Consider the following 28,000-nt stretch of genomic DNA (forward strand, 5'->3'; position numbering starts at 1 on the left):
ATGTCGGAAGAGCGTGAAGTGTTTTTGAGAGCCAGAGGCAGGACATTTACCTCATTCCGCGAAGGTAGAGAGATTACACTGTTACTTTAAGCCTCTGCTGAAAGTGACTTCCTTATTTCTGTCATCCCACACGAATAGTATATATGTGCTGGAAGATATGGCTATAAACCTTGTATACCTAATCATAAAACACAACAACTCTAAATCCAGACCGTTATTAGGATTTAGCATAGCATTACAATACCCAATCCGGACCATCCAATACTACATGCAAGGCTTAGGTTTGTCATTATTATTCTAAATCCGGATCACTGACACAAACCCTGTTCATAGCAAGTCTGTCAGATCTAAATCCAGCCTATTAATAGCAGTCCCACACGATAAAGGTAAAGTGTCTGTGCTTTTAGTGCTGAAATAATAAAATATTAACATTTTACTTATAAACAAATTCTAAATAAATTACCTGTTCAGCACTGCATAATATTGTGTTGCGCAATATATATATTAGTAAATAATACATCAAAATACTAAGAAAGTAATTTACACTCATTCCTTTATTACCAGCCACAAACCCCTGATAACTGATTATATGTAACAAGGCTTCATATTATTATGTTACGTAAGTTACGTCTGACGTCATGTATGTATGGCGTCATACGTTAAAACAATTCTAGTTTAAGCTAGTTTTGTTACTTGAACCTACCTGGTATAATCTTATTATTATCTTTATTTACAAAGTGATAATTTGTCACACAATATGTGAAAATCCACACATTATTGCACCAGCTCTTGGAAATAAAAAAGGTTTTTGTATTTTTTTATTCATCGATAGCATACTTACTTGTGTGAATGTATCTATAAGTTAGAAGTCATCATGAGTATGTCATCAATATAAGTAATGATCCCATGATGAAGTGTGATGGTGAAGGGGAAAAGGGAGCTGTGATTTGTGCTACCAAGTCAAAGATCTCTTCTACAGTGCACCCTTGCATGGTGTAGGTTATAGTTGTTGGGCGGACCTTGTTTCTAATGTGCTGCTTCCCCCCCAAAATGTGTTCATCTCCCCGTGATCCCCTATGATTAGTGTCTATCTCTGTATTACCCCCTTAACTCCTCCTGAGCCCTTTTTAAAAAGAAAATGAAGGGAAAAGGGGAAAATCTCCATCTCAGCCAAGAACTGAAATGCAAAACAAAATGTGGGTATTTTCACTAAAGGTCAAGCATATTGACTAACAAATATACTGTGTCTCTTCTAGTTTGGTGTGTTTGTTTTAGCAGCTTTCATTTAATTGATTAACTGCTAAAATGAAAAATGAACTCACTGAAGTATAGGGTAGTGTTGGCTCAAAACACAGAACCAGAACTAACTAATGAGGCAGCCATATGATTTAGCCGCTATCACTTAGATGGGCAGTTGTACGGTATATATGTATGTACAGCCTGACTTTGGAAGGAGGTGGAGTATGTATAATTCATTAAATTTTCTGCCAGAAATCCTCCCTCCGTTCCCTTTACCTGTATCCCCTGGAGGACGAGCCCTCTATACAGTCTTCGCCAGCGACACTTCACTAGAATGCAACACATTTTTCTTCAATATTTCATACTGTCAGATACTCCCAAGGTTGGTAGATCTACAGCATATGTCTGTAATCCAAGACCATATAATTTTATGGCCCTCGTATACTGCTTTTGTTTCTGGTCAATGTAGCTATTTTTCTTTATGTAAACAATGTTGTATATGTATAACAGTATCTAACTGATAGGTTCACCACTTAAACCCACCCAACAGAGGAATTTTTTATTTGGTTTCCATTGGAAATGCCCGGAGGGATAGTGCAGAAACCCCCCACCTCATGCATTTGCTTCTTTCCTTATTCCCAGCTCCTAGGCTTGCAGGAGATGTGTTCAGGTGAAAGTGTCTCCTGCCAGCCGATGTCCATGCAGTATACTCCCCTCCGTCCATCACTGGGTTGTGTATGAGTTCCAGGGGGTCCAACAAGACCACTACATGCCTGTGCAGGAAGCTCTACCATTGCTTTAATACAAAGCATTTCCTGCCACTGATTGCTACAAGCAGCCACAAGTGGCAGGAAAGCAGGACCACAGAGGGGGGGGGTGCACTGCAGCTTCTACTTAAGGAAAGTAGTTGTACTTTTCGCTACAGGTTGAAGAATTCATATTAAAGCACTTAAAATACATTGTTCATTTGTATATCTGTATGGTATGCTAAAACTGTTCCTTAAATAAGGAGAGGGCCTACATTAGGTTCTGGCACTCAGCTTGCAATCACATACACAAATTATTATTAGTATTATTTATTGTTCTATATAGCGCCATCAAATTCCGTAGCGCTGTACAATGGGTAGACAGGACATAACAAGTAGTATGTAACATAACAAATAACAGGTCTGACTTGAACTTGTACATTCACTAAGCACTACAAGAATGTTTACTATTGAGATAGTTTATAGAGTGTAGAAGTAAAGAAAACTCTGGAACAAAAAGCAGGTGTCTACTGTGCTGTTCTCAAAAATGGCAGTACCCATATTGCAATTTCAAGGGCCTGTATTGAGCGCATCAATGTTTTCCTTTCCCTATGGAAACCACCGAGTTAAATAAAAATTACATTGCCTCGTTATGAGTTTAGAAGCTCATTAGGGAACATTACAACATCCCATAGCAAGCTCGCTTTCTGCAATCTAAGACAATTTTTGCTCCTACGCATAAAATATAAATGCAATTACTTTCTAATAAACCCATAATGAGAACTTTCACCAAACACTAACATGTTTTCCTAGAATGCTGTAATCCTTACCTTGCCAGAGGGTTTTGCAGTGGGTTGGATTGTTGTTGCTGACCCTCTGCCATAGAAAGGGTTATTTTCTAGGCAGAAAAAAAAATAAGACACTCGCCTTTGTTTAATGCCCCAGGAATTGTTTCACTTTGTTTAGCAGAAAGGTCAATCATTTCTCTTTCTTTACAAAAAAAAATTTGTGCTGGAAGTTCCTTGTCAAAAAAGTAGAATAACAATAATTTGCCTTTTTAGACTTGAAAGCTTAATAGAATTGAAAATGTTGAGATATTTGAAAGGCGCTTATTTACCAAAATGCATGGATTATGGATACCCAACAGGCTTTCTTAACGTCTTATATTATTTTTTCCAAGATGAAGAATCAGAATGGAAAGGCCCGTTCTACTTCATACAAGGAGCAGACCCACAGTTTGGCCTCATGAAATCCTGGGCTGTTGGTGACTGTGATCTTGGAGGAGATGAATGGGACCAGGAGATCAGATTAACCGAGGAAGCAGTGCAAGCCATTAATAAGCTAAACCCCAAACCAAAGTTCTTTGTGCTGTGTGGTGACCTCGTTCACTCAATGCCAGGTAAGAATTAAACAACTTTCAACAATATTTGACAATGGAAGAACGCTGATAGGTGAGTGGCTCAGCATTACCCAGTAAAATAAAGAACTTGTTAGTAAGAGCTTCAAATGATGTTATATCATAAAAACAATATTGTTGATCCACCCATAGCCAAAATATTCAATTTTAAAAATGTATTATACTCCAGAGTCACATTGTGCTTTGAAATGGGTAGAACATGAGATGAGAGAAAATTGCCTCACTTCTCCTCTCTGATGAAAGCTTTTAAACTAAACATCTCCAGAACAATTGAACCAAATGGCATAAACCATAAGCTCCAGGTGGTTTTATAAAAATTATGCTAAATTCTCATTTCAGGATTAATAAGTGATGGACCTACTTTAGGATATCTGTTTACAAATACGTTTTGTGACTCATAGTTTAGTGGTAACCCGAAATGAAATTATGTAAAATAGTGTTTGGACAAATTAATGAGGATATTATATCACTACTTATAGGAACGTTTATGAAATATGTTTCATTATATCCATAATACTGGCAGTTTAATTCAGCATACATTAATGTGCGAGGAAGTGGAACTGATAAAAAGGAAAATTGAAAACAGAAAATGTAACATGTCCGTACTGTATTATGAAATGCCAGCTTGAATAAGCAAGTGTGCACACAAGCAGATAACCAGTGAGCGTTTAATGTACTTGTCATACAGATGTTCAGAATGCTATAACAGGACATCAAATAACTTTGGAAAGTCGGTGTAGCTTTTTCCGAGTCCCCTGTATACTGAAACCCCTTCATCGTTCCTCAGGGGTACAAAATACAGTTCAGATTTTTTTAAATGTATTTATTAACCTCATGCTGTACGTAATAAGGGATTTGAAGGCTGAGGAGTAAATGACCTACATATGGAACAGATGTTGGTGGACCTTTTATGATTCATCCCCTCGGTATGGTTCTAAGTGCTGAGAGGTTAATCTATGAATCCATTATGCATTGTTAATTGTTCTGCTTCAGAGAATGCGGTAGAGAGAGATAAAGTTGTTGAGTTAGTATTCTATGTTGACACCAGAATGTATTCATAGTCTTATGACCTGTACGCAGAGTAAATAAATATTGCTAGATACCAAATTTACAATGTTATAACATTGGGATGTGTTTTTACTCTATGTGGTTCTTTTTCTCTTTGTCTTTCATATAGATGATATATATAGATATATACAGTTGTAAGAAGAGCTACGTAAATTATTTTCGCTCTTTATAAATAAAAGATAATAATGTATACACGACATGGCCAAAAGTATTAGGACACCCCTTCTGATTATTGAATTTGTGTTTTAGCCACACCCATTGCTAAGTATATATAGGCTGCCATCTCCATAGACAAACATTGGCAGTAGAATGGGTCGTACTGAAGAGCCCAGGATCGTGGCTCTGTCATAGGACGCCACTTTTGCCACAGTTTAGTTAATGAAATTTCTGCCCTGTTAGATCTTCCCTGGTCTACTATACGTTCTATTCTTGTGGAGTGTGAGTGTCTAAGAGTAACAGGTCAATGCACACTCACAGAATGAGCAACATTGGCAAACCTCAGACGGGCTGTACATGTGCTTTCTTGAGCAGGGGCACTGCAGGATTTCACAGCTTTGTGTGTTACCAGTTGTTTTCTTGGTGACTATGGTCTCAGCTGCCTTGAGATCATTGACAAGATCCTCCCGTGTAGTTCCGGGCTGATTCCTCGCCGTTCTCATGTTCATTAAAACTCAACGAGGTGAGATCCTGAATGGAGCCCCAGACCGAGGGAGATTGACAGTTATTTTGTGGGGTTTTTTTATTTGCAAATAATTGCACCAACTGTTGTCACCTTCTCACCAAGTTGCTTGGCGATGGTCTTGTGGCCCAATCTTATCCCTTACATCCTCGGACAGCTCTTTGATCTTGGCCATGGTGGAGAGTTTGGAATCTGATTGATTGCTTCTGTGGACAGGTGTCTTTTCTACAGGTAACAAACTGAGATCAGGAGCACTCCCTTGAAAAGAGTACTCCTAATCTCAGCTTGTTACCTGTAGAAAAGACACCTGGGAGTCAGACATCTTGCTGATTGATAGGGGATCAAATACTTGTTTCACCGAGTAAAATGCAAATTAATTCATAACTTATTTGAAATGCGTTATTTTGGATTGGATTTTTGGACTGGGTCAGAGCATCTCCAAAACTGCAGCTCCCAGTCTGCAGTGGTCCAAGGAAGGAACAGCAGTGAACCAGCAAGAGGGTCATAGGTGGCCAAGGCTCACTGATGCACATAGGGGGTGAAGGCTGGCCCATGTAATCAAATCCAACAGACGAGCTACTGTAGCTCAAATTTCTGCAAAAGTTAATGCTGGTTCTGATACAACCAGACGCATTGCATCACAGTTGGGGCTGCGTAGGCGCTGACCAGTCATGGTACCTGTGCTGACCCCTGTCCTCTGCTGAAAGTGCCTACAATGGACACGTGAGCACAAGAACTGGACCACGGAGCAATGGAAGAAGGTTGTCTGGTCTGATGAATCATATTTTTTCACACTATTAGGCAGGTGGTCATAATCGAATGGCTATATAGCTGTGTTTATGTAAATCAACATACTAGTGGTTAAATAAATTTGACACTTAATTTCCTCCAGGGACTGATAAATATTTAAAAATCTTTTTCAGTTTGGCAAAAACCTATATGCATCTAGTTTTGTGTCAGATGATAATTACCGTATTGACTCGAATATAGGCTGCACTTTCCCCGCCCCACTTGAAAGACTTAAAGTGGGGGGAAAAAGTGCGGGGGACATCTACGCAATACGCGTATGCAACTTCCGGTGCCGGCACTCAGCGGATGTTGTATACGCGTATTGCGTAGATGTCCCCTGTCAGCCCTGCAAGACACCCGGGAGTCTGCTCTGGTAAGTCGGGGGGGCAGAGTGGCAGCATATCTCGGGGGGGGGGGGGAGGCAGTGGCAGCATGTTTTCTTTAAAAAAGTACCAAACTTTTAGGGTGCGGCCTATATATGGGGGCGGCCTATATCCGAGCCAATACGGTATGTGTTCCCAAATAATTAGACATTTACTTTTTTTCTGGAGAGGGTGTGGGTTTGGAATGATGTTTATAATGCAGAGTTGGTGTAACATTATCTTTAAAGGATGATCACACTTCTGCAACAGAAAGTGAAAACAGAAAATAATAAACATTCAAACTAGTAAATGATGCAGAGGGGCGCTGGATTGTGGTGGACTTTTGGTTTCAGGGTGAAGACAGTGGAGACTTTGAAGGAAGAGTAAGCGTTTATATATTATTCTGCACCAGACTAACAGCACTTTGCCGTATGCTGTGCTATCTTAAGCCTTCAGAGTTTCTAAATATTACCTAGCTCATTAGCACAGAGTTCACAACCTTTCTTGAAGTGATTGTTTAAATGTTAAACCTCTAAATGCTGAGCCGTAGTTAAACTCAAGGAGGTTAATATGAAAATATAGACATTGTGATTACTTAATAGCCGTTAATCTCTCGTGTAGGCTCTTCATATCTGATCAAAACTACCTGTAGTAGTTTTCAGACAGAATACTTTTAGAGCTTCTGGGAATCTTGCCATGATGTGAAGTTTGGTGTCTTGATCAGCTTAGTTACAGTGGTGCAAATTAAACTCAATACTCCATACTAAAAAAACAATTAGTGCCTTTATTTCAGAAAGTTTTATGCTGAATTAGACTTTTGAGGTTAACAAATATCTGGTGCAAACGAGAAAAGATGCTGGGCTACATGAATTCTTTCTGATGTCCTGGATAGCCCACTATGAATCATTGGCTCCTATACTTGAACTGCATGGACAAAAGATAATAGAAAATATTAATTTTGCTCCCCCTGGCCCTTTCTGAGAATTAATAGCATATCTAGTGAAATACTACTTGAATATTTATTTACTAGCTCCCTCTTGACATCTGAGGTTACTGAAGAAACCCATTTGGTCAGGATTGTCAGGAATCTGTACGCAGAATTCAACAGCAGATATTCTTTTTCTGCTTTAAAAACCCATAACCCTATTCAGTCCTTGATCTTGTGTTATCTTCAGCATAGCGTTATGCCCATACCATGTATATTCAAATTCCCTCAATGTATTAATCAAATATAAGTTAATGCCAGTACATTTCACCCTGGCAGCTTAACCAACAGGCAACTAGTCTGTATAGGCAAGAGTTTGGATATCCTCATTTCTGTCCCCTTGTAGAATATATGAAGAAGAAAAAAAACATTTCAACCAGTGATGGCACTAAAATATCGGAGTAGCCTTTAATTCAGCTATAGAAAAATGTTAACAGCAGTTTTATGTGATAGTTGTTTGTTAAATTCAGCAAACTACATCAAATGGCACCTTTTATTTAGCAAATTAACAAAAATGTTTTTATGTAACAAACAATGCCAACATACAGTATTAATTTATTACCTGTGAAATTAATTATTTAAGGTGTTTATAATGGCTGATGAGACCTCAAAGACAAGATTGATATAAAAAAAAGACCAAAATATTTGTCTGTAAAAAAAACAAATGCATGAGAAAAAAATGTATATATTTTATCATGTATATTAAAACATCCTACTCAAGTGCCAAGAATCCAGGTAGAGGTATGCAACTAGGGAATTCTGTGTTAAAGAAAAAACCAAACCAATAGTATAAAATATATATATTTTTTTTTTACTATGATGCCACTTGACGAACACACCTTGTTTCTAGAATCAAACATTCTGTGCTCAGACTGAATTTGTGTATGAAGCTGGATTGAAACTAAATTTAAGAAAAGTCTTGAATTCTAAATACATCAAAACAGAATACAGCGAGCTTCCGATTACTTGATTTAGAATAAAAATAAGAGTTGCAGACTACATACTTTGTGTAGTGATGTTTTTGAATCATTTGCTTGTGGTAGAAAACAATTTATCCGGTTTTTTTTTTTAAATGAAGGCTTTCCTTGTTTGAGTTTTTCTTACATTTCAAGCACAAATTTCTCACAATCAAGGACAATTCATATGCAAAATGTGTTTTCATTCTCAAAATTAGGCATCATTATATTTTTATTGAACAACAGACTTCTGAAATCACACTACTATGTTATGTATGCTAAGTAGGGGGGAGATTAAAATACAGTTTTTGCAAAATCATAGTTACATAATCAGGTTGAAAAAACTTCCAAGTACCCATATCTGTTGATTCAGAAGAATGTATTTTTTAACAACTGTGTATCTATTAAAGATTAAGCACCACTTGGAAATACAATCACAGATTGGACCCTGAGTGAGGAGAGGTTATCTACCTAGCTCTTCACTGACAACAGCCCCTTTTCTCCAGAGGTTCAGCCTCTGGGTACTTTGAAGCAAAAGAACTTGTAAGACAAAGGATGAGACCGAATCTTAATAAGCACACCCGCAGTATGGGACAGAAGCTCATTGAATTAACAAGTAAGCGCTGGGGGCTCAAGGGTGTATACTCAAAATGTAGTGTCTGGATTGACATGCATTGCCTAACACGACATACGTGAGACTATGCGGTGAAGGCAACCACATGGGGGACCATTATTTTAATCATGCAAGGAGTCAGAATAAAAATTAACAAAACACATAGTGGTAACTCTACAAGACAGAGGTTATAAATGGGAAGATATACACCTGCTATTGAATGGTTGGGTTCTTATAGTAAGAAGCCAGTCTGCTTGGTCAATATTCTGGTGGAATTATTTTTTTTATTAGACATGTTCTGTAAAGACCTTGACTTTTTTTTTACCATCAAGTCTACTGAGCCTTATTTATGTCTGAAATGCAAAGTACTCTCAGACATAAAACAGTAGTGATCTATATAATTGTAACTGGAATTCTGAAGGATGTACCTCAGTAGAGTAAGTCATCAAATCCATTCATCCAGATAAAAAGTAACTTCCCTTTCGGCAGGATGCACCATAAAATGAAACTGCTTAGAATATGTAGTCATTTGTGTTTATACAATGTATTTAACTAAAATAAGTTTGCACCCAGATTTATCAGGTTTACATGTATGTTGAAGGTACTGTATATTAAACAAAAATTATGAAAGATAATCAGCCTCTGGATTATTACACAAAAGCATGTTTTTAAATAATGATGATGGCGTACAAGTAGATTTGGCTGGCTTTCAGAAAACAAATGCTGCAACCATTTGGCATATACGAAATAATATAATACCATTCATTAATTCATACTACTCATGTTAGAAGCATATTGTAATCCATTTCTCATAGACTCCAGTGGCTTTTATTGCTTGCGTATAGGTGTAGGCTAGAGCCCATCGCACACTACTTTTTTAATCCCGCTCCCGCCCACTCCCGCGGTTTTTAATCCCGCTCCCGCAATGTGGGTGTGCCGCTCCCGCCCACTCCGGCCACATTTGTGGCCAATCCCGCCCGCTCCCGCCACATTTGTGGCCAATCATGCCCGCCTCCTTACCTGATTTCCCGCGCAGTCCCGCGCGGCTGCCCTCGAGTTGTTCCCTCACGGCGTCTCTTCTCTTGCTCCGCCCAGTAACAAGGCGGAGTCACAGGAAGTGACTTCACATCACGGGACTCCGTTTTGGGCGGAGCAAGCTAGGAGACACTGTAAGGGAGCAGCAAGAAGGCAGCCTTGCGGGACTGCGCGGGATTACCGGGACCCGCAGGTACAGTGCCTGACCGCCCGCTCCCGTCCGCAGCCCCAGCAAGACCGCCCGCGCCCGCAAGTTTTTTGGCGGGTCCTGCGGGACCCGCCTCCCAGTGCAGTCCTCTAGTGTAGGCATTCTTTATTTCTCCTGTCTTATTTAACTCCTCCCCCAGCAGACTCATTGCTACTGTGGCAGAATACCATGGTATGTTTTTTGCACATGCTCAGTAGAACCCCCATAGTCTAATGATAATGTTGTGCTAGCATACATGGAATTGCACACTGCTTAATGGATTTAAGTGGGAAGGCTATTGAGCATGTGCAAGAAGTTTACTTACTAATGCTTCTTGGTTTTAGTAGAGGCAGCCAGGGGAGGGGTTTACTGATACAGACATCGTATTTGCTAACTTTAATAAGTAAAGAATGCATACTCCAATTTACCCACAGTGAAATGTATTTGGGTGTATGAGAAAACAAACCTCTAACATGCATTAAACTTGAAATACAGTTTTGGGGACTAGACTCTTAGGTGAAGAAAATATTGTTTGGGCTATATTTATTCCTAAAATCTTAAAAATGCCTTCAGTAAGTCTAAGTAGCATGGATAAAGATTGACTCCACTAAGGCCTTCTTCCCCTGTTTGAATTTCAAGAGGGTTGTTTCAAATGGTTACTATGCTCAAAGCTTTGCAGGGTCTTTTCTCCCAAAGAAAGGCAAGAGACCATAAAGAGAACATATAGCTAGTCTTTTTTTGTTTTTATTAAAAAAATAACTTCTATAAATAAAAAAATGTATGTATAACAAAAGTAACAAAATAGCATAATACATTGTTTCTATATTAAAATGCACTATAAACACACACACACCCAGGTAAAAGGAATATAAATGCATTGCACAGATCTGATTTTGGGAAATCCCCTATATGCTGTAAACCAAAGGCACTGTAAAAGCGCCATTCCAATTTATCATATTGGCTAAGACTTCCCTTTCTGCCTGGCTTATCACGGAACTCGCATGATGTTCAAAGAACGTCTGCTCTCTGAGGGGCTTTAAAGTTATCTACAAAGCCAAATGCTCACATCCGTTTCTTGGCTTATTCTTCCTTTTAGTTATTGCATGAATACATTGGACGATGGTCTGACTTACGATATTCTTGTAGAATGTTTTAAAAGATATATGGAGGTTAATGTTTATTAACTTACATAGCACTGTCATATTCTGCAACTTTGTACAATGGGTAAACAAGACATGTAGTACTTCATATAACAATATAGACATACATTAACAAAAGGTCAGGAAGGCCCTGCTCAAAAGACCTTACAATTTAGACAATAACCTTTGTCGAAGAAATATAAATGTTTTTGTAGCTCGGGTCACTTCAGATGTCCTATTCTTTTTAGGAAGCCAATATTAGGTTCCTGATTAGATACCGGATGTCTAACCAGCATTATTACAATACATTTGTGAAAACACACTCTTTGAGACTACACAAATATCAACCTTTTTTAACTTAATTTAACCCCTTGATGACAATTGCCGGTCCGGGCACGTCACGGAAAAACATGTCGTTAATGAGAAATGACGTGCCAGGACCGTCATTTGTTAAAACGGGTTAAAAAAATCGATCCGTGATCGATTTTTTTTTTTTACTCAAACGGCGTTGCTGTAATGCCTTGACCTCGAGGCATTCAACAACGCCATGATCGGAATCAGGGGCCATTTCTGGCCCCTCCCCGGGGCGTCAACATCCACCATACAATGTATGGCGGCGGATGCCCCTTTTAAAAGCGTTTAGGAGGCGATCAACGATCACCTCCTAAACTTAATGGTGTCGCTGGAATGCCTAGATCAGGAGGCATCCAGCGACACCAAACACTTACCTCTTGATGGACTGTGACCGCTCCGGAAATGTTTTAAAAAAGGCAAAAAAAATTAAAATATATATATAAAAAATATATTTTTGTGAGCAAGTCCTAAAATTAGCACATTAGCTTAAAACAATTCTCGCATGGAAAGAGTTAAAATACTGGCATATTAAATGCCCATGGGGTGTCTACTTTTAAAAAATGTACGATTTGATGGGGTAAATTGAATTGGCCGGGTTCAACAATGTCCCAATTAACACGGGGGGGAAGGATGGCCACACATCTAATTTCCAATTAGAAAAATGCACACGTACCAAATGTGGCCTTTTAGTTCCCCCCAAAAATGACAAACCCATGCATGTGGGGTATCACTGTACTCAGGAGATGTTGCTGAACACATTATGGGGTGTCGTGTGACAGCGGCATAAACCAGGAGCTGTAAATTCATACATAAAGTAGGTGTGTGGGAGAAAAATACACACACAAAAATACTACTGCAAACTTTGAAAAAATGCTGGTGGTAAAATGTGTGCATGCAAAGAGTTAAAATACCAGCATTTAAAATACCCTATGGTGTCTAGTTTTCAAAAATATATGGTTTTGTTGGGCACACTGAAATGGCCCGGCTCAAAGATGTACCAAATAGGGCATGGGCAGTGGATCCCCAAATGCCAAAGTTCAACATTGAAAAATGTGCATACCCCAAATGTGGCCCTTTTGCCCCCACACAGCCAGGCAAAATCATTCATGTGGGGTATCACTGCGCTCATGAGATGTTGCTGAACACATATTGGGGTGTTTTATGATAGTGACATATACCAGAACCTGTTTATTCATACCTAAAGTAAAATGTGTGTGAAAAAACAAATGCAAAAAAAAATGACTACCATAAAGTTTGACAAAGGCTGATGGTAGAATTAGTGCTTGGAAAGGGTTAAAATACTAGCATTTGGAATACCCTGGGCTGTCTAGTTTTCAAAAATATATGACTTGAAGGGGTAAATTGCATTGGCCGGCTTCAAAGATACCCGAAATGGCACATGGGGGAAGAATTACCAGATTTGGAAAAAATGGCTTTGAAATAGCAAAACGCTACCTGTACTTTTTGCCCCATAATGTGTAGAAAAAAGCAAAAAAACATTGGGTATTTCTAAACTCAGGACAAATAGTAGAATCTATTTAGCAGGTTTTTTTTATTACCTTTTATAGATGAGTAAAAGATTTTTCAACTATAAGTTAGAAACAGTAATTTTTTTCTAAATTTTTCACCATATTTTATACTTAATAATAAATAATATGATACAATCAAAACAATGTCATCTAAAGAAAGCCCTTCTTGTCCTGAAAAAAACAATATCTAATGTGTGTGGGTTCAGTAAACGGGAAAGAAGAAAATTATAACTAAACACGAGCAGCGCAGAAATGTTAAAACGGCCATTGTCACGAAGGGTACAAAAAGTAAAATCAGCCTTTGTCACGAAAGGGTTAATGAGTAAGAAGTTCACAGTTATTGGAGTCATCTTTGATTTAGCTTATGCCCCAGTTGTCTTCATTCGTAAAGTGGATCTGTCCTTTCACAAAGCCTACATACTACTGTTCGGTTGATTAAAAACCACCAAGATTATATTATTTACTAAATAAATTTAAGCAACATTTGGATCTGAATCATTTAGCCTTCCTATTGCTCTACTTAAGTTATTGCTCACACACAGTTTATTATATGAACAGTTAAGCAGGCCATCTCATAGTCTAACTTACAGAAAAAATGTGTTTGATGTCTATAGTAATAAATGAGTAAAAATAAATAAATTTTCACTTTTGTTTCTGTGATAAATTACACACCTACTTCAGCTGAAGTAAAATGCCTCTTAAATACTAACCTAACAATGCCCCCCAAAAACACAACAAAGGCACAAAAGCAATATACACACTACAGCAAATATCATTGTAGAAATTGCTTTGATTGTATCCCTTAATTTGACTAAAATAATTATTTCATACTATTTACCATAAAAGGTCCTGCAAAAAGCATCATCATGTAGATTAACATAGCAGAGATATGCCCCTTTTCCATAATTACTTTGGTTTGCACTACTTTAACAATAAATAACTGGTAGAAAAGAATAAGATACATTTAATTTAAACTGTTTACATGGCATTGTATTTTATAAAGACTATTCCTACTGAATGTAAAATTCTGTGTTGGCCATGGGGATCTTCATATACCTTCAGGACCAGTGGTGGCTATTGAAGATACTTGTACATAAACATGCTGATACCATGACATTTTAAGAACAAGAATAGATGCAGAAATGTAGCTGCCGGGACAATTAGATATTTCAAAGACAATGCAGAAAGTATAGGCTAGACCCTTAGAAATGTCACTTTGTACAAATCATTCCATTTTGACAGCGCTGAATATCCTTTAACTGTCGTGGCCATAGCTAAGTCTCCTTTTTATATTCCGTGATGTACAGGGGGATTGCCGGTACATAAAGATTGATGATGTCAGGGCATTTTCAGTACCTAGAAATGTAGACGTCTCTGGATTCTCTGCCTGTATCAACCGTAAAGTCTAAAACATAATGGGCAGACATGTCAGATATACATTCTATCACAATAACATTATTTGCATAGATTACAATGAGCACAGCGTTAAAGCAATACTGTATATTGGCTTTTATTTACTAACTGAGATAAATGCTCTTAATTTTAGCTCATTTTGTTTTTCATTGGGAAATAAGTGATGCTTGCTATTTAGTTACTTGTGATTTATCTCTAGCTTTAAATGCAGCCCTCTATGTTCTTGTATGTAACGCATAAAATGTACGCAGTACTATGCATCCTATGCATAGATACTTCACAAAACCTCTGAATTTTTAACATTTTCTGCAACTGACATTTCTTTTTCTTTCTTTCTTTCTCTTGGCGTGTTTTTCTTTTTTAAAAACTGTATTCATGGGAAATTGCAGAATGATTGTGGGGAGTGATGGATGAAGCAATACTTTTTTTGAGGAGCATGTTCTCAGTTTGGTTTGAACATGTGCTGAAATGAAACATTGAGGTTATTTTCGCAGTGAAAGGTGAACCAATAATCCTCACAAAAAGGAAGCTAAATGGACACTGGTGTATTTCAGAGATTAGAAAGATGGCTCATCTTGAGACATTGTTTAACTGTGGAAATAAACCCTGGGATTTGAGCTGTGTTTTCCTAGTTGCAGTATAATTTATGTCCTGTGATTTCCTGTCCTACCTGTTTGCACCGAGTTCTACAAAGTGATTTGTCTCTTTTTCTCTGTAACCAAACATTTCATCAAAGAACTATGCTTGTTTCCTTAACTTGCAATCATACCGTGCAGGGTGTATGCACATGCATGCACAGAAAACACTTGGTATGGATTCTATCCCAGCTAGGTTCAGCTAGGATTGAACCATCAGTACTGTCTGCACACCTGCTAGACAGATTAGTGTTCCAGTATAACAAAAGGGCTAGCTTCAAAAAAGTCTTACTCATAAAAAGACTATGCTTATATGGAAGATACACTGATCGGCCATAACTTTATGACCATTGGCAGGTGAAGTGAATAAGACTGATAATCTTGTTATCATGGCACCTGTCAGTGGGTGGTATGTATTAGGCAGCAAGTGAACAATTCGTCCTCAAAGTTGATGCGTTGGAAGCAGGAAAAATGGGCAAGGGTAAGGTGTTGAGCGACTTTGACAAGGGCTAAATTGTGATGGCTAGATGACTGGGTCAGAGCATCTCCAAAACTGCAGTTCTTGTGGGGTGTTCCTGTCTGCAGTGGTCAGTACCTATCAAAAGTGCTCCAAGGAAGGAAAATCGGGGAACCGGCTACATTGTCATGGTCGGGCCAAGGCTCATTGATGCATATTGGGGTTAAGGCTGAGAAAAAGTTAGACACATCACAGTTTGTTGCGTATGGGGCTGGGTGCCCATGCTGACCCCTGTCTACTGCTGAAAGCGCCTGCAATGGGCATGTGAGCATAAGAACTGGACCACAGAGCAATGGAAGAAGGTGGCCTGGTCTGATGAATCACATGTCTTTTACATCACATAACTGGCCAGGTGCATGTGCATCGCTTACCTGGAGAACACATGGCACCAGGATGCATCCATGGAATACACACCTCGCAACTTAAAAGATCTGCTGCTAACATCTTGGTGCCAAATACGACAGCTCACCTTCAGAGGTCTAGTGGAGTCCATGCCTCGACAGGTTAGGGCTGCTTTGGCAGCAAAAGGGGGACCTACCAATATATTAGGCAGGTGGTCATAATGTTATGGCTGATCGGTGTATATCAATATTATATATAAAGAAAACCTGTTTTGGGAATACATATAAGGTCTCCACCATTTAGTGTTTTATTCACTTAAGTAAGTGCACACCAAAGAGCTCAATATGCATTATAAAGGACAAACCATAACAGTGTCTTCAACACAAAGAACTTGACTGGTCTTGTGTAATGCAAAGTTAACTCTGTAAGCTGAGATGTAAGAAATGTACCTAATTGATTGAGCTATGCATTATGCAAGACAAGTTCAGCTCTCACTGCAGGAGAATCTTCCCAAGGTTTCCCTTTTATTACAGAATAAAGTGTTGGTAAGATGCAACTGCCACTTTCCTGCAGAGTTCCATACACACTAACTCTTACCTTGGTGAATAAAGTAAGAAAGTAGACAAACTTGATTAATAATCACATCAATTTTCTAATATATGTTTCTAACTTTTCAGGTATCGATTTTAAGGAAGATCAAGAAAGAGATCTAAAAAATGTTCTCCAGAAGACTGACGGAGATATCCCACTGGTGTTTGTCAGTGGAAATCATGACATAGGAAATGCCCCAACTCCTGAAACCATACAGACTTACTGCAACAACTGGGGAGATGATTACTTTTCTTTCTGGGTTGGGGGTGTTTTATTTCTTGTGCTAAATTCCCAATTATTCTTTGATTCTTCGAAATGCCCGGAACTAAAAGAGAGTCACGACAGATGGCTTGCTTCTCAGCTTGCCATAGCCAAGCAGCAGAAGTGTAAGCATGCGGTCATATTTCAACACATCCCCTTATTCCTCCAAAATCCAGATGAAGATAACAACTATTTCAACATAGAGAAGTCGTTGCGGCAAGACTTATTAGAAATGTTTCATAAAGCAGGTACAGTGCTTTAATACTGATAAGTAACTCATATTGACATGTTCTTTTTTGGTATAGAAAAAAAATATTTTATCATGAGTATATTCCTATGATATTTACAGAAATATATTTCTGGTATCTGATTGTCTCCCCATCTCAGAGGAACAGTTTCCCTCAAGAGTTTTAATGTGACCTTCCCCGGCTGTCACAGATCAGAGTTCCCCGCACCGGTGCAGGAAATTATCTCTGACACTTGTGGAAGGTCTGCACGATGAATGCAGACAACCCCCGCTGCTAACCGCACCTCCCGGCTGCAGCGGAAGTTGTCTACACGAAACGCGTAGAGCTCTACACGCTGCCCGGACCACGCGCCGGGGACTCAGAAGCTCCGGTAAGTGTGTGTGTGTGTGGGGGGGGGGGGGGAGACAAGAGGATCCAGGTCCCCTGCATCGTTGCGGGGATCTGGATCTTAGTCTCATAGTCAGACCTATTTGAGGTCTGATTATAAGACTACCCTGATTATAAGACGAGGGGTATTTTTCAGAGCATTTTCTCTGGGAAAAACGTCTTATAATCGAGCAAATACGGTAATTGGTTAATTTAGCCTACAGATGACCACCACAAAGTATCTACATTAGCAAATCAACAATTTTCTGCGCTATGGTCCATGTTTTCCTTTATGTAAAATTGTTTTTAATTGGTACAGGTATCTTCTCAAGTACAAAGGGCTGTGTAGAGCCATTGATTACAAATGTATCATCTACACTAGCTATTTCATGGGCCTGTAAGCACGATTCTGGGGTAATAGATAACTGTATGATTGCATTTCTCATTTGAGTTAGAAAGGCAATTTACCAAATGTATTTATTAGCTTATATAAGTAGGATTGGGTCACCAAAAGAGTGCATTTAAAAGATTTGTGCGAAAGCAGGTTACTCTCTTTATTTTTACTTGTTTCCTTAGAAACAGCTGGTGTGTATTTTTTTTCACTCCGTCCTCTTAAAAAAAACCTTTGTCGAATGCCTAGAAAATATTGTGATAATGTACAAATAAGAAGTTATCACGGCAGGACAGATACGCAGATGTGCAGTGACACCAGTTATTTTCTCTTTTAGTGTCTTGCCCAGCGATAATCAATTTTCAGCACATCCTTGGTTATGAAATTGGCTTTTTTTTTTCCTTACATCAACTCCTGCATACTTAGAGGACGAGAAAAGACAGACAGTAGATAATGAAATCCATCTCATGACGTTCAAATTTTCTTTCCCGTTTTGACTTTTTGAAGTTTAAGGAGCTTAACCTTTTGAACGTTTAATATTTATTCCAATTTTGTGAACGTAATGAATACAGAGAAAAATTATTCTGGCTCTTTGATGAAAGTTTTTCTCCTTACGATCTGTTGCTTCCTTGAATCTCAATATGCTTAGTTGAAGTGTGTTCAAAATGCAAACTAGGTCAACTGGTAATTATGTTACAGGAAAGGTGGAATAGATTACATTTGTAAGCTGCATCGAGAAATTGTTGGAAGTGCAGTTTTTAGACATGTCTGGCTGATGCAAGCATCTGTTTAAACACAAGACAACTCCAAAAATATTTTGAATACGGACAAATTTCTTAAATGAAATTAAATAAGGAAAATAGATCTAGGCGTATTAGCCTGAGAGAAGATGGAGTCTTTATTGAACATTCAAATCTTTTTGGTCACATAAGCTTTCAAGACCTCAGAGGAATTGCATCTGAAGAAAAAAACCCTGATGTCCTGAAAGATTGTGACATCACATGTTTTTCTACGTTGACTAAAAGGTATCACCTTCGACTACATCAAAATTTATACTGTATTTACTCGATTATAAGACAAGGGGTTTTTTTTAGAAAAAAAAAATCATCTGAAAAAACTACCTTGTTTTATAACCGAGGTCATCTTTTATTCAGACCTCAGATCCGTGGCACCACCACACAGTCAACTCTGGGGGCTTGTCTCTCACTTACACTCCCACTCACTCTCTCGCTCTTTCACTCCCTCTCAATGTCTTCCTACCTTCTCTGTCATCCACTTCCGTGTCCCTGTCTCCTTTTCCACAGCTCTGTTTCTAGTCTTGCCTCTTCTTTGCTCTTCTGTCTTTTTTCTTTGTCCACTTCTCCCCGTATCAGCTGCATTATCCAGGTACTGCTGCACCTTCTCTGCAAATCTGTCTGCGATTTTCTGGCCTCTTGGAATACTTCTGTAAAAGAGGGGAACAACGGCACGCACCTCTGGGCCAGCCCCGTTCCTCCAGTTTCTCCAAATCCAAATTTTGCTTGCATTCAATATCACTATTTTATTAAATATCCTAACATTTCAGGTGTCCAAACCAAGTCACCAGTGTTTGAGGGCTAGAGGCAGAATGTGCTAATGGGTTGAGTGTATGGAAACCACAATATTTCTAGTTTTCTTCATCACAGGCAGATAAGTCAGTGCGAATTTCCAACCCTTCGTGTCCATGTTGGCTTAAACAAAAGCCATCCCTTTAAAGTTAGCAGCATTTGGAAATAAAAATAAAATTTACAAGTCATAAAGGCACAAGTAACAGGTATAAAGTAATCAAGCTGACTTATTTTTTTATAGTAGGTTCACACCAAAATAACAAGGCATATTTCTCGTGAAGTTCATCCTTTTCTCCAGTCGCTTATAAACAAAATGTATCCTGTTAAAACTGCAGCTTTGATTTTTTTTCTCCTAGTTTTATTATTATCTCGCTTTATCAGATTTATGGATGTAATTTAAACCCTTTCTCATTTTGCCACAATGAAGCCACACAATTTATATAGTTTGATATGATTAGTACCACTTATGCTTAGAGAATTTACCATGCCCTCCTTAATCGGCCTAATGATGCAAAGATAAAATATCTGTTTTTTGTGAACTATAAAAGTACATTTAGAATCTGTTGGCAGTACCTAACAATAAAATCCAGTCCTTCTTAGCATACTGTTTTGCTAATGTGCTATCATTTATCCTTAGCTTAGATGAAAGGCCAACTGCAGATGCTACATCTGTTGTTCTGTAATGAAACACATTTCTCATATTTTAGGTGCATTTAAAAGCTAACTTAATTGAATAGAGAATAATACCCTATATTATAACAGTATAGGAGTTTAGAGTGATGGGATGGGATGGGGGGGGGGGTTGGTGTTTTTAGGCTGTTCAACCTACTACTGAATTAACTTTGTAACTAAGTGTAGCATTAGAAACCGCATTCCTTGTACCCCTCCCAGAGGTAATTCTTTAATCATGTAAAATGTAGTTGTTGCAGAACCTAGAAGTACTTTTTGGGTGCTTTAATGTGATTAAACCTTCAGTGAAAAGAATAAAATGACGAATCTATGATACTGTTGGGGAGAAGATCTTTGAAGAATTTGGCACACACCTAACAGTCATAAAGTTTTTTTTGGTGATTTTTGTAGTGGCACTAGTGGCTCCAGTTCTGGTGTTGTAGGCAGGGGCAGTTTAATCTGGTGTCACCCTTTTGCAGTTTATAGCTACTGCTATTGCCTCTAAATCTCTAGAGGCTTGTAATGAACTCTTGCACGAAGTAATCAATAAATAATATCAAACATATTGACTGATGTCAGTGTGCAAACACAGCACGTCTTGGTGTCATGTCACGCTGCTCCATGCAGAAGACAATTGTTGGATTGAGTGTGCATTACATGCTTTAGCTGGTATCGCTGCTGGTATATGCTGAATGTTTATTCCAATTATATTGTGCTTACAAACGCATCTGCAATTTTTATATCGGCTACGCTTCTGATTTACTTATTTACACTACTTCCTCAGGACTATGATCAGATAGTTTCTTTCTTCAGGTATGATCTCTTGCACTGATCCTGCGCCTCCTTATTAACTCTCCATCCTACATCCTACAGACTTGCCTTACCACTCCTTGATCTTATTTTCCGCAAGATCGAGTATCTTTCTTTCGGCAACCAAAGTTCATCATTATGACGATCTCATTCCTGACCTTTTCCTCTTGGATGACACTGAATCTCATTTTGAGATTTTCTCTCATTCCTTACTTATTTAATGACAGTGGGACATTTTACTCTTTTAGCTCTCCAAGCCATCCTTCTGTGGCTTGTCACTTGTGTTTTCATTTTCTCGTCCTCCATGGGGTCTCCAGTTCATTTAACAGATAAAATGACTGTTCACTAGATACATTAGAGGCATGACTAGGGTCAAGGCTTTACATACATTTTTCATGTCACTATGACTTTTTTGTAACACAATCGGAAGAATATATTTTATTTACACAATTTAATTTGTAAACAGATTTTCTTTGCTATTTATATACATTTTTAAAAATCGTGGTTCACTAGTATCATTCAAACAGTGTTTTCATTATTTAAATTTTACCTTTATTTGAACACCATTCCAGATATTTGATACACTATATGACCAAAAGTAAGTGGACACTTGACCATCAAACCTATATGAGCTTGTTGGACATTTATAAAACTGTGGGCATTAATCTCACTTCATGTTAACTGGCAATTACATTCTTCTGTAATTTTCTTTGGGCGAATACAAGCATATCCATTTTTGTCGTGTCTAGTTCGCGTAATTGCAGGGTATATACATGTACTGATATGTAATCTCAGGACATGTGATATTAAAGCATTGTGTAAATCACTGGTTCCATTTCTGGGGCACCCAATGGCTGTGTAAAGCCAATTAGTGGCAGGAAAGCACTCCTATTCAAATTAATGGGAGAGCTGTTGGTGCTTGTCCAGAACCCTTGGGGTGCCAGTGCTGGAGATGACTGGCGGTTGCATATACCATGTGGGGGCATATACCATGTGGGGGCATGTTCCACTGAACACATCTCCAACAAGTCATGGAGCAAAAAGTGAGGAAAAGGGCAACTGGATCTGCAGATGTGTGCACCTGGGATCATGTAAAAATTTAAAGGGACCACTCCACATGAAAAAGTATATGTGATGACTGGAGTGTCCGCTTAAGGCAAGATATTTTTGTACCAAAAGAGGGCCTCAAGAGTGTTGGTCTTAAAAGAATAATAAAGCCCTAACTGTTTTTCTGTCATATCTCTTGAACTGACTATAAGCCGACACCTGAGAGACTACCTGCTCTTGGAAGTTTAAATAATTACTTTCACATTTAAGTAAGATGTTGCAACAAGCAGAATGTTACCCATGTAGGACTGTCATTTTCTAACACCTGTCATCATATTTAACATATTGTTAAATGTTAATTCCAGACAAACACAGATTTATTTAAAACTTTCTAAATTTCATCACGATAGAAATGAAAGCATTTTTTTCTTGTAATATCCTTTATAGACAAACAGTTTCCAATAATTGATTTCCCCCCCTGCTCTGGCCTTAAATATTCTAAAACAATAAATCAATGCAATGTTTAATGCAGATATGAAAAGCTTATGGCCAATAAGACAATATTAGAAACCCAGCTTCATTTTAATATTTAATAGAGGATACTGACACTTAATGAAGCTGGCACTACAGAATTCCAATACAAATAAATTGAACTTTAATTGCATTTTTTTTCACAAATGCTGTATATAGAAATGCCAGCTCGAGTAATGCAGAAATAGTATTCCCATCTTCTGTGTTTCTTATTATTTGTAGTTAGTGTAATCGTATCAGCCTTGCCATTGGCATTAGTAGTATTGGGCAGAATCTCTCTCTCTCGGTAATACAGAAAACTAGAAAATACATGAAATGTTTTATCTTCAAGTCTAAAATGTCCAGAATAAAGGCATATTTGACTAATTTTACACCAACCCTTGCTTGTGTAAAGATGCTTGACACCATTTGCACCATAAATATCGTGCTTCGATCCCCAAACAGCTTTCCGTTGTCGAGAACTAGCTTAACATATAGCAGAGGATCGTGTGCAGGTGAGCGGTCACCTGAAACAAAGAAATAAATTATAAATACATGAGATATATATATATATATATAATGACTTTTCTGTGGTTTTTTCAACATATGATAATAACTAGATCATATTTAACAATGATGGGAGTTCCTTTAAATCCAGTAACCATAAATGAGAACATAGTCCAACTGTTGATGGACTACTAAAACATTTATTGCAAGAATACTAAACTATATACCCTTACAATGCCGTGGTTTATATATAGAGATAAGCTTAAGGCAACCTGTTTTTCGACAGGCCAGCTTACACAACTTCAATAATGCCCTGCATTGGAATTCAAGCCATACATTATCTGGATTCTCTTTCAGGGTAACGTTGGCAGAATACCAAGTTTTCTATTTAGCGCTGCTTCTTCTTTCTTCCCAAATTCTGCTTTAATCCTAGAAATATGAAAAAGTTTTGCTAATACTTTTTCTTTTTTCCTTCTTCTTCTTAAAAATACTTTGTTGGAAAGCTCTAGCTCTGCCAGGAGAAAAAAAAAGACTTTTGAAGTTTAATGTACTGAATTATAGATGTAACTTGTACCCTAGGTAGATATTCACAGCTTGTACAGAATAAAGAAAACTTTATCAGGGAATGAAAAGCAGTGAATCACATTCAACTGACAGAGGATTTGCTGTAGAACCAATCAGTTTCATATTTTAGTAATTGTTTTACCTCTTGAAATTCTTTCTTAAGTCAGTTATATCAAGTAGCTGTTCAAACAAAATGCATAATGCTATAACACTCACTGAATGATTTTAATCATAATGAAGGGCCTTAAATCCTGAATTGGAAGACATAAAGGGGCCAATTCCTTTAGAATATGAGATGCAGAATTATAATACCTGTACAAAGACCCCATCAGTCCCACTCATAAGAAAGCAATTGGGGCTTTGATTTAAATTTCATTCTACTGTTAAGCCTGGCTTTTTTGTTTGCCGTGTATTACCGTATTTGCTCGATTATAAGACGACCCTGATTATAAGACGACCCCCCAAAATCTGAATATTAACTTAGGAAAAAAAGAAAAAGCCTGAATATAAGACGACCCTAAAGGAAAAAAGTTTTACCAGTAAATGTTAATTCATGTAAACTATTTTTTTAAATAAAAGCTATGATTGAGAAAAATATTTTTTTTGTTTTTATTTCCTTGTATTTTCCAACCTGTCCCCCAGTTACGCACATCTGCCCCCAGGCTTGCCACACCAATATGGCACTGTGGCCCATGATATGCCTTTTAACCCTCTATATGCCACTGTGCCCCATGGTATGCCTTTTGACCCCCTATGTGCCACTCTGCCTCCAGAAATGCCTTATACCCCTATATCCCATTCTGGCATTTAGGGGGTTAAAATGCATATTATGGGGCAGAGTGGCATATAGGGAGGTATAAGGCATTCCAGGAGGCAGTGGCATTAAGGGAGTTAAAAGGCATTGTATAGAGCACTCTATAAGGCATTTCAGGAGGCAGAGTGCTCTATTAAATGCCCCCTTAACGCCACTCTGCCTCCTGAAATGCCTTATAACTCCCTATATGCCACTCTGCCCCATAATATGCCTTTTAACCCCCTAAGTGCCAGAGTGGCATATAGGGGTATAAGGCATTCCAGAAATGCCCTATGTCCCCCATTTAAAACACACGCACACACACTTACCGGTGCTTCCAAATTCCTGCTGTATTGCCGGGGCAGCGGGTTGACGTCTCCTTCCGCTGCAGCCGGAAGGAGGTGGAGTTGGCAGCGGGGGGTTGTCTGCGTCCGTCGCGGATACCTTTCCCGGCTGTCAGAGATCAGAGTTCCGGCACCTGTGCGGGGAACTCTGATTTCTGACAGTCGGGGAAGGTATCCGCGACGGACGCAGACAACCCCCGCTGCTAGCCACACCTCCTTCCGGCTGCAGTGGACGTTGTCTACGCGGGGGATCTGGATCTTAGTCTCATAATCAGACCTCTATTTGAGGTCTGATTAGAAGACGACCCCGATTAGAAGACGAGGGGTATTTTTCAGAGCATTTGCTCTGAAAAAAACCTCGTCTTATAATCGAGCAAATACGGTACTTTGCTCCAAAGTTTGGCATGTAGAATACCCTCAAGATGGCTGCTATCACAAGCGTGTATTTTGCTCACATGTACTTGTATGCAGCCCTTGTATACAGTGGTTGTTCCTTATTCATCAATTGTGTTTCAGTCACTATAGAAGAGGGTTATTTTTTCATCCAATATATAGTTCCAGCACTCAAGCAACAGTGACACTGTGGGGTATATTCATACCTGACAACTTCCCAGTGCTGGCTGTCTGGAGCTCCTTGTCTTCTGCTCGTTACAGGAGGAAGGGAGTTATTCTCTGATAACAGAGCAGGGGCTATCCCCATTTACACTTTAAAGAGGTGCGCATTGGGCAAATAATAGGTGGAAAGTGAACAGGGCGTGGTGGGACCAAACACAGTTCTTCTTCCTTGAGATCAACGGCAATAATACTGAGTCTTGGAGAGACTCCAGGTAGAACTTGGTAAGTTTGTAATATATACAATACACATATACACACACACACATATATATATGTATATATATATATATGTGTGTGTGTGTGTGTGCTGTATTTAAATAGATACAGTAACAGCTTTAAAATTCATCTTCTAAAGGAGTTTAAACATTGGCCCTATTTTATTTCTGAAAATAGACAGAATTTTGATATTTTGCTCCCGTGATCATGGTTTCTACATGTTATGTAAGAAGTCTGAAAGACAATTTATGTTTATAGATGAACTCATGCTCTGCGTGGCTGCTGTAACATAATCATAGATCCAGTATACAAAATTCAAACACAAAATGTTTCATTAGGAAACGCCACGGTAAAGATTTCTGTAGACTTAAACAAGGTTTCTCTTTGAAAATGACTGGATGAAGGTTAAACGGCCTCTGTTTACTAATAGGAAATTGGCCCAATTTATAACCCAGCGCCAGACAAAACAATTGGATGTGAATATAGCTTTGTTGGCACATTGTGTCTTTATTTTCATTTGCTGTTATAAATCAACAGTGGGTGACCAATTTACTTTACAGAGCATACATCTCCAGAAAATACTGTATGTTTCTGATGATCATTTTTAGCTAGAACAACTGCATTTATAGTTTAATGTCAAAATGGCTTTTATTATCCACAATAAACCAACAAAGACTGGCTGTTAAAGTATACAAAACCACAACTCATCATTTTGGAAGCATAAAGGTAGAAATATGGTTATCACAATCGTCCTGCACTGGCATCAATGTCCTTCACTGTACATTGATGTGACCAAGCCTTTGGAGGTAAGTTGAACGTTTTACTTCATTAATTTCACAATGGATTACAAACTCAGCTGATCGGCTTAGTTGACAGCATTTCTAAAAAATAATTTCCAAAAAATAGTAGGCCAGCTCAGCCTTTCTTTCAGGTGAAGCCCACTGAAGTTGGCCCTTTATATTGGACAGTGAAGTTAATGATTTGAAATACTCGACTCGTCTGCAGGCCATAGCTGGGAACTTCCTGGAGTCCTTCTCCTTCTGGTGGAGTGACTATTTGAGTGGGCGGGACTAGCCCCAGGCAGCCTTGAATGGTCTGGGTTGGAGGGGTAGTGTGTGTGGCCGAATGCTGCTCCCCTGCTGGGAGAGAGAGACCCAGAAACTCTGGGTCAAACCTGGATAGTTCCTGAGAATTCTGCAATCAACTGAGTTACGTTGCCGGATGTAATTGTTTTAAAGACCCTTTAAATACAATAACATTTCTAAACCATAGAGGGAATCTGTTTTAGCAGTCATTTTGTTTATAGAAAAAAAACATTGTTCCAGCTATTCAGGTTTATTACTCAATGGAACACTTACGTGCCTTAAATCTCCCTTTTTTGTTGATGCATAATTTGTGAATGCCATTATTACTAACATTGTTAATGTGGCCTCCATAACGCAATAAAGAGCACCAATGAGGTCTAAATCCGTTTTTGGCATTATTCCTCTGTGTAAACATTATTCTTTAGTGAAATTTACTTAGTAAATCTAGTTGTTTAATCATTTGTATTTTGAATGGTTTTGGTATTTACAATATTTATGTGTACTTTTCTTTCTTGCAGGCGTCAGAGCAGTGTTCTCTGGACACTACCATAGGAACACTGGAGGCATGTACAAAGACTTAGACATGGTGGTGACCTCTGCCATTGGATGTCAGCTTGGACAAGACCAACACGGTCTTCGCGTGGTGGTTGTCACTGAGGAGAAGGTTGTTCACAGATATTACAGCTTAGATGAACTAAATTCCAAGGGGCTTGATCAAGACCTTATGGATTTAATTAATCAGAAATAATATAATCAACATGTTACATACACTGATATCAACATACTATTGTTGTGGTGGAAAGTCTTTTTTGTTTGTTTAATAGAAAACACTACAATATCAAAGGTGCTACTACACCCAGGTCTGATCAGCTTCATCATCGGTCTGTGTATAATTTTTTGATTAAGTATTTTATTTGTGAGAAACATGCATCCAAAATGCTAAGACTAAAGATTAGTTCTTTCTCCTAAAATATCATGATCTTTTTTTTCTATCATGTATCATTATGCACATACACTATATATTCTATTGCCCACATTGAAGCAAAACACTTACTGGTATGATAATTAATCTAAAGGTACTCTAAAATTGACATTTTGTGCAAAAAAAAAAAAGTTGTTCTATAACACAGAGGTATATTCTTCAGCCAGGCAATATGCCAGACAGTTCAGAATTTCAACACTGTATTTGCATTACGAAAGCCCAATCCTACTGATCTTCTCCAGGAAGGAAGCCATCGCAGGCCCTACATAATGCCAAGGTAGTGTAGGAAGTTCAGTAATTTCACTGAATTAACTATGTATTATGCAGAACCTTGTGGAAGGGGATGCCAACTAGCGCACAATGATGCCAGGTTGATGAAATGCTGAAAGGCTCCCTCCATCCATCATATG

At 38.4% G+C, this 28,000-nt stretch overlaps 1 protein-coding gene across 1 annotated transcript; it reads left to right on the plus strand.

Moving 5' to 3' along the window:
• Nucleotides 1-27,356, plus strand: CPPED1 (calcineurin like phosphoesterase domain containing 1). Its single transcript, XM_089502150.1, has 4 exons — nucleotides 1-64; nucleotides 3,166-3,384; nucleotides 16,683-17,105; nucleotides 27,127-27,356. Exons 1-4 carry the CDS (start codon nucleotides 1-3, stop codon nucleotides 27,354-27,356), a joined length of 936 nt encoding a protein of 311 aa, XP_089358276.1.
• The last annotated feature ends 644 nt before the right edge of the window (nucleotides 27,357-28,000 follow it).

The sequence above is a fragment of the Sceloporus occidentalis genome, unplaced genomic scaffold (genome assembly GCF_023333645.1).
Source record: "Sceloporus occidentalis isolate IW3139 unplaced genomic scaffold, rSceOcc1.0.p SCAF_195, whole genome shotgun sequence".
Lineage (NCBI taxonomy): Eukaryota > Metazoa > Chordata > Lepidosauria > Squamata > Phrynosomatidae > Sceloporus > Sceloporus occidentalis.

What these genes read in the sequence shown, in the direction of transcription:
- CPPED1 (XM_089502150.1), top strand. Translation starts at nt 1, where the DNA reads ATGTCGGAAGAGCGTGAAGTGTTTTTGAGAGCCAGAGGCAGGACATTT. An exon ending in ATTTACCTCATTCCGCGAAG is followed by an intron (nt 65 to 3,165) that starts GTAGAGAGATTA and finishes ATTTTTTCCAAG; the next exon opens with ATGAAGAATCAGAATGGAAA. An exon ending in AGAAATGTTTCATAAAGCAG is followed by an intron (nt 17,106 to 27,126) that starts GTACAGTGCTTT and finishes TCTTTCTTGCAG; the next exon opens with GCGTCAGAGCAGTGTTCTCT.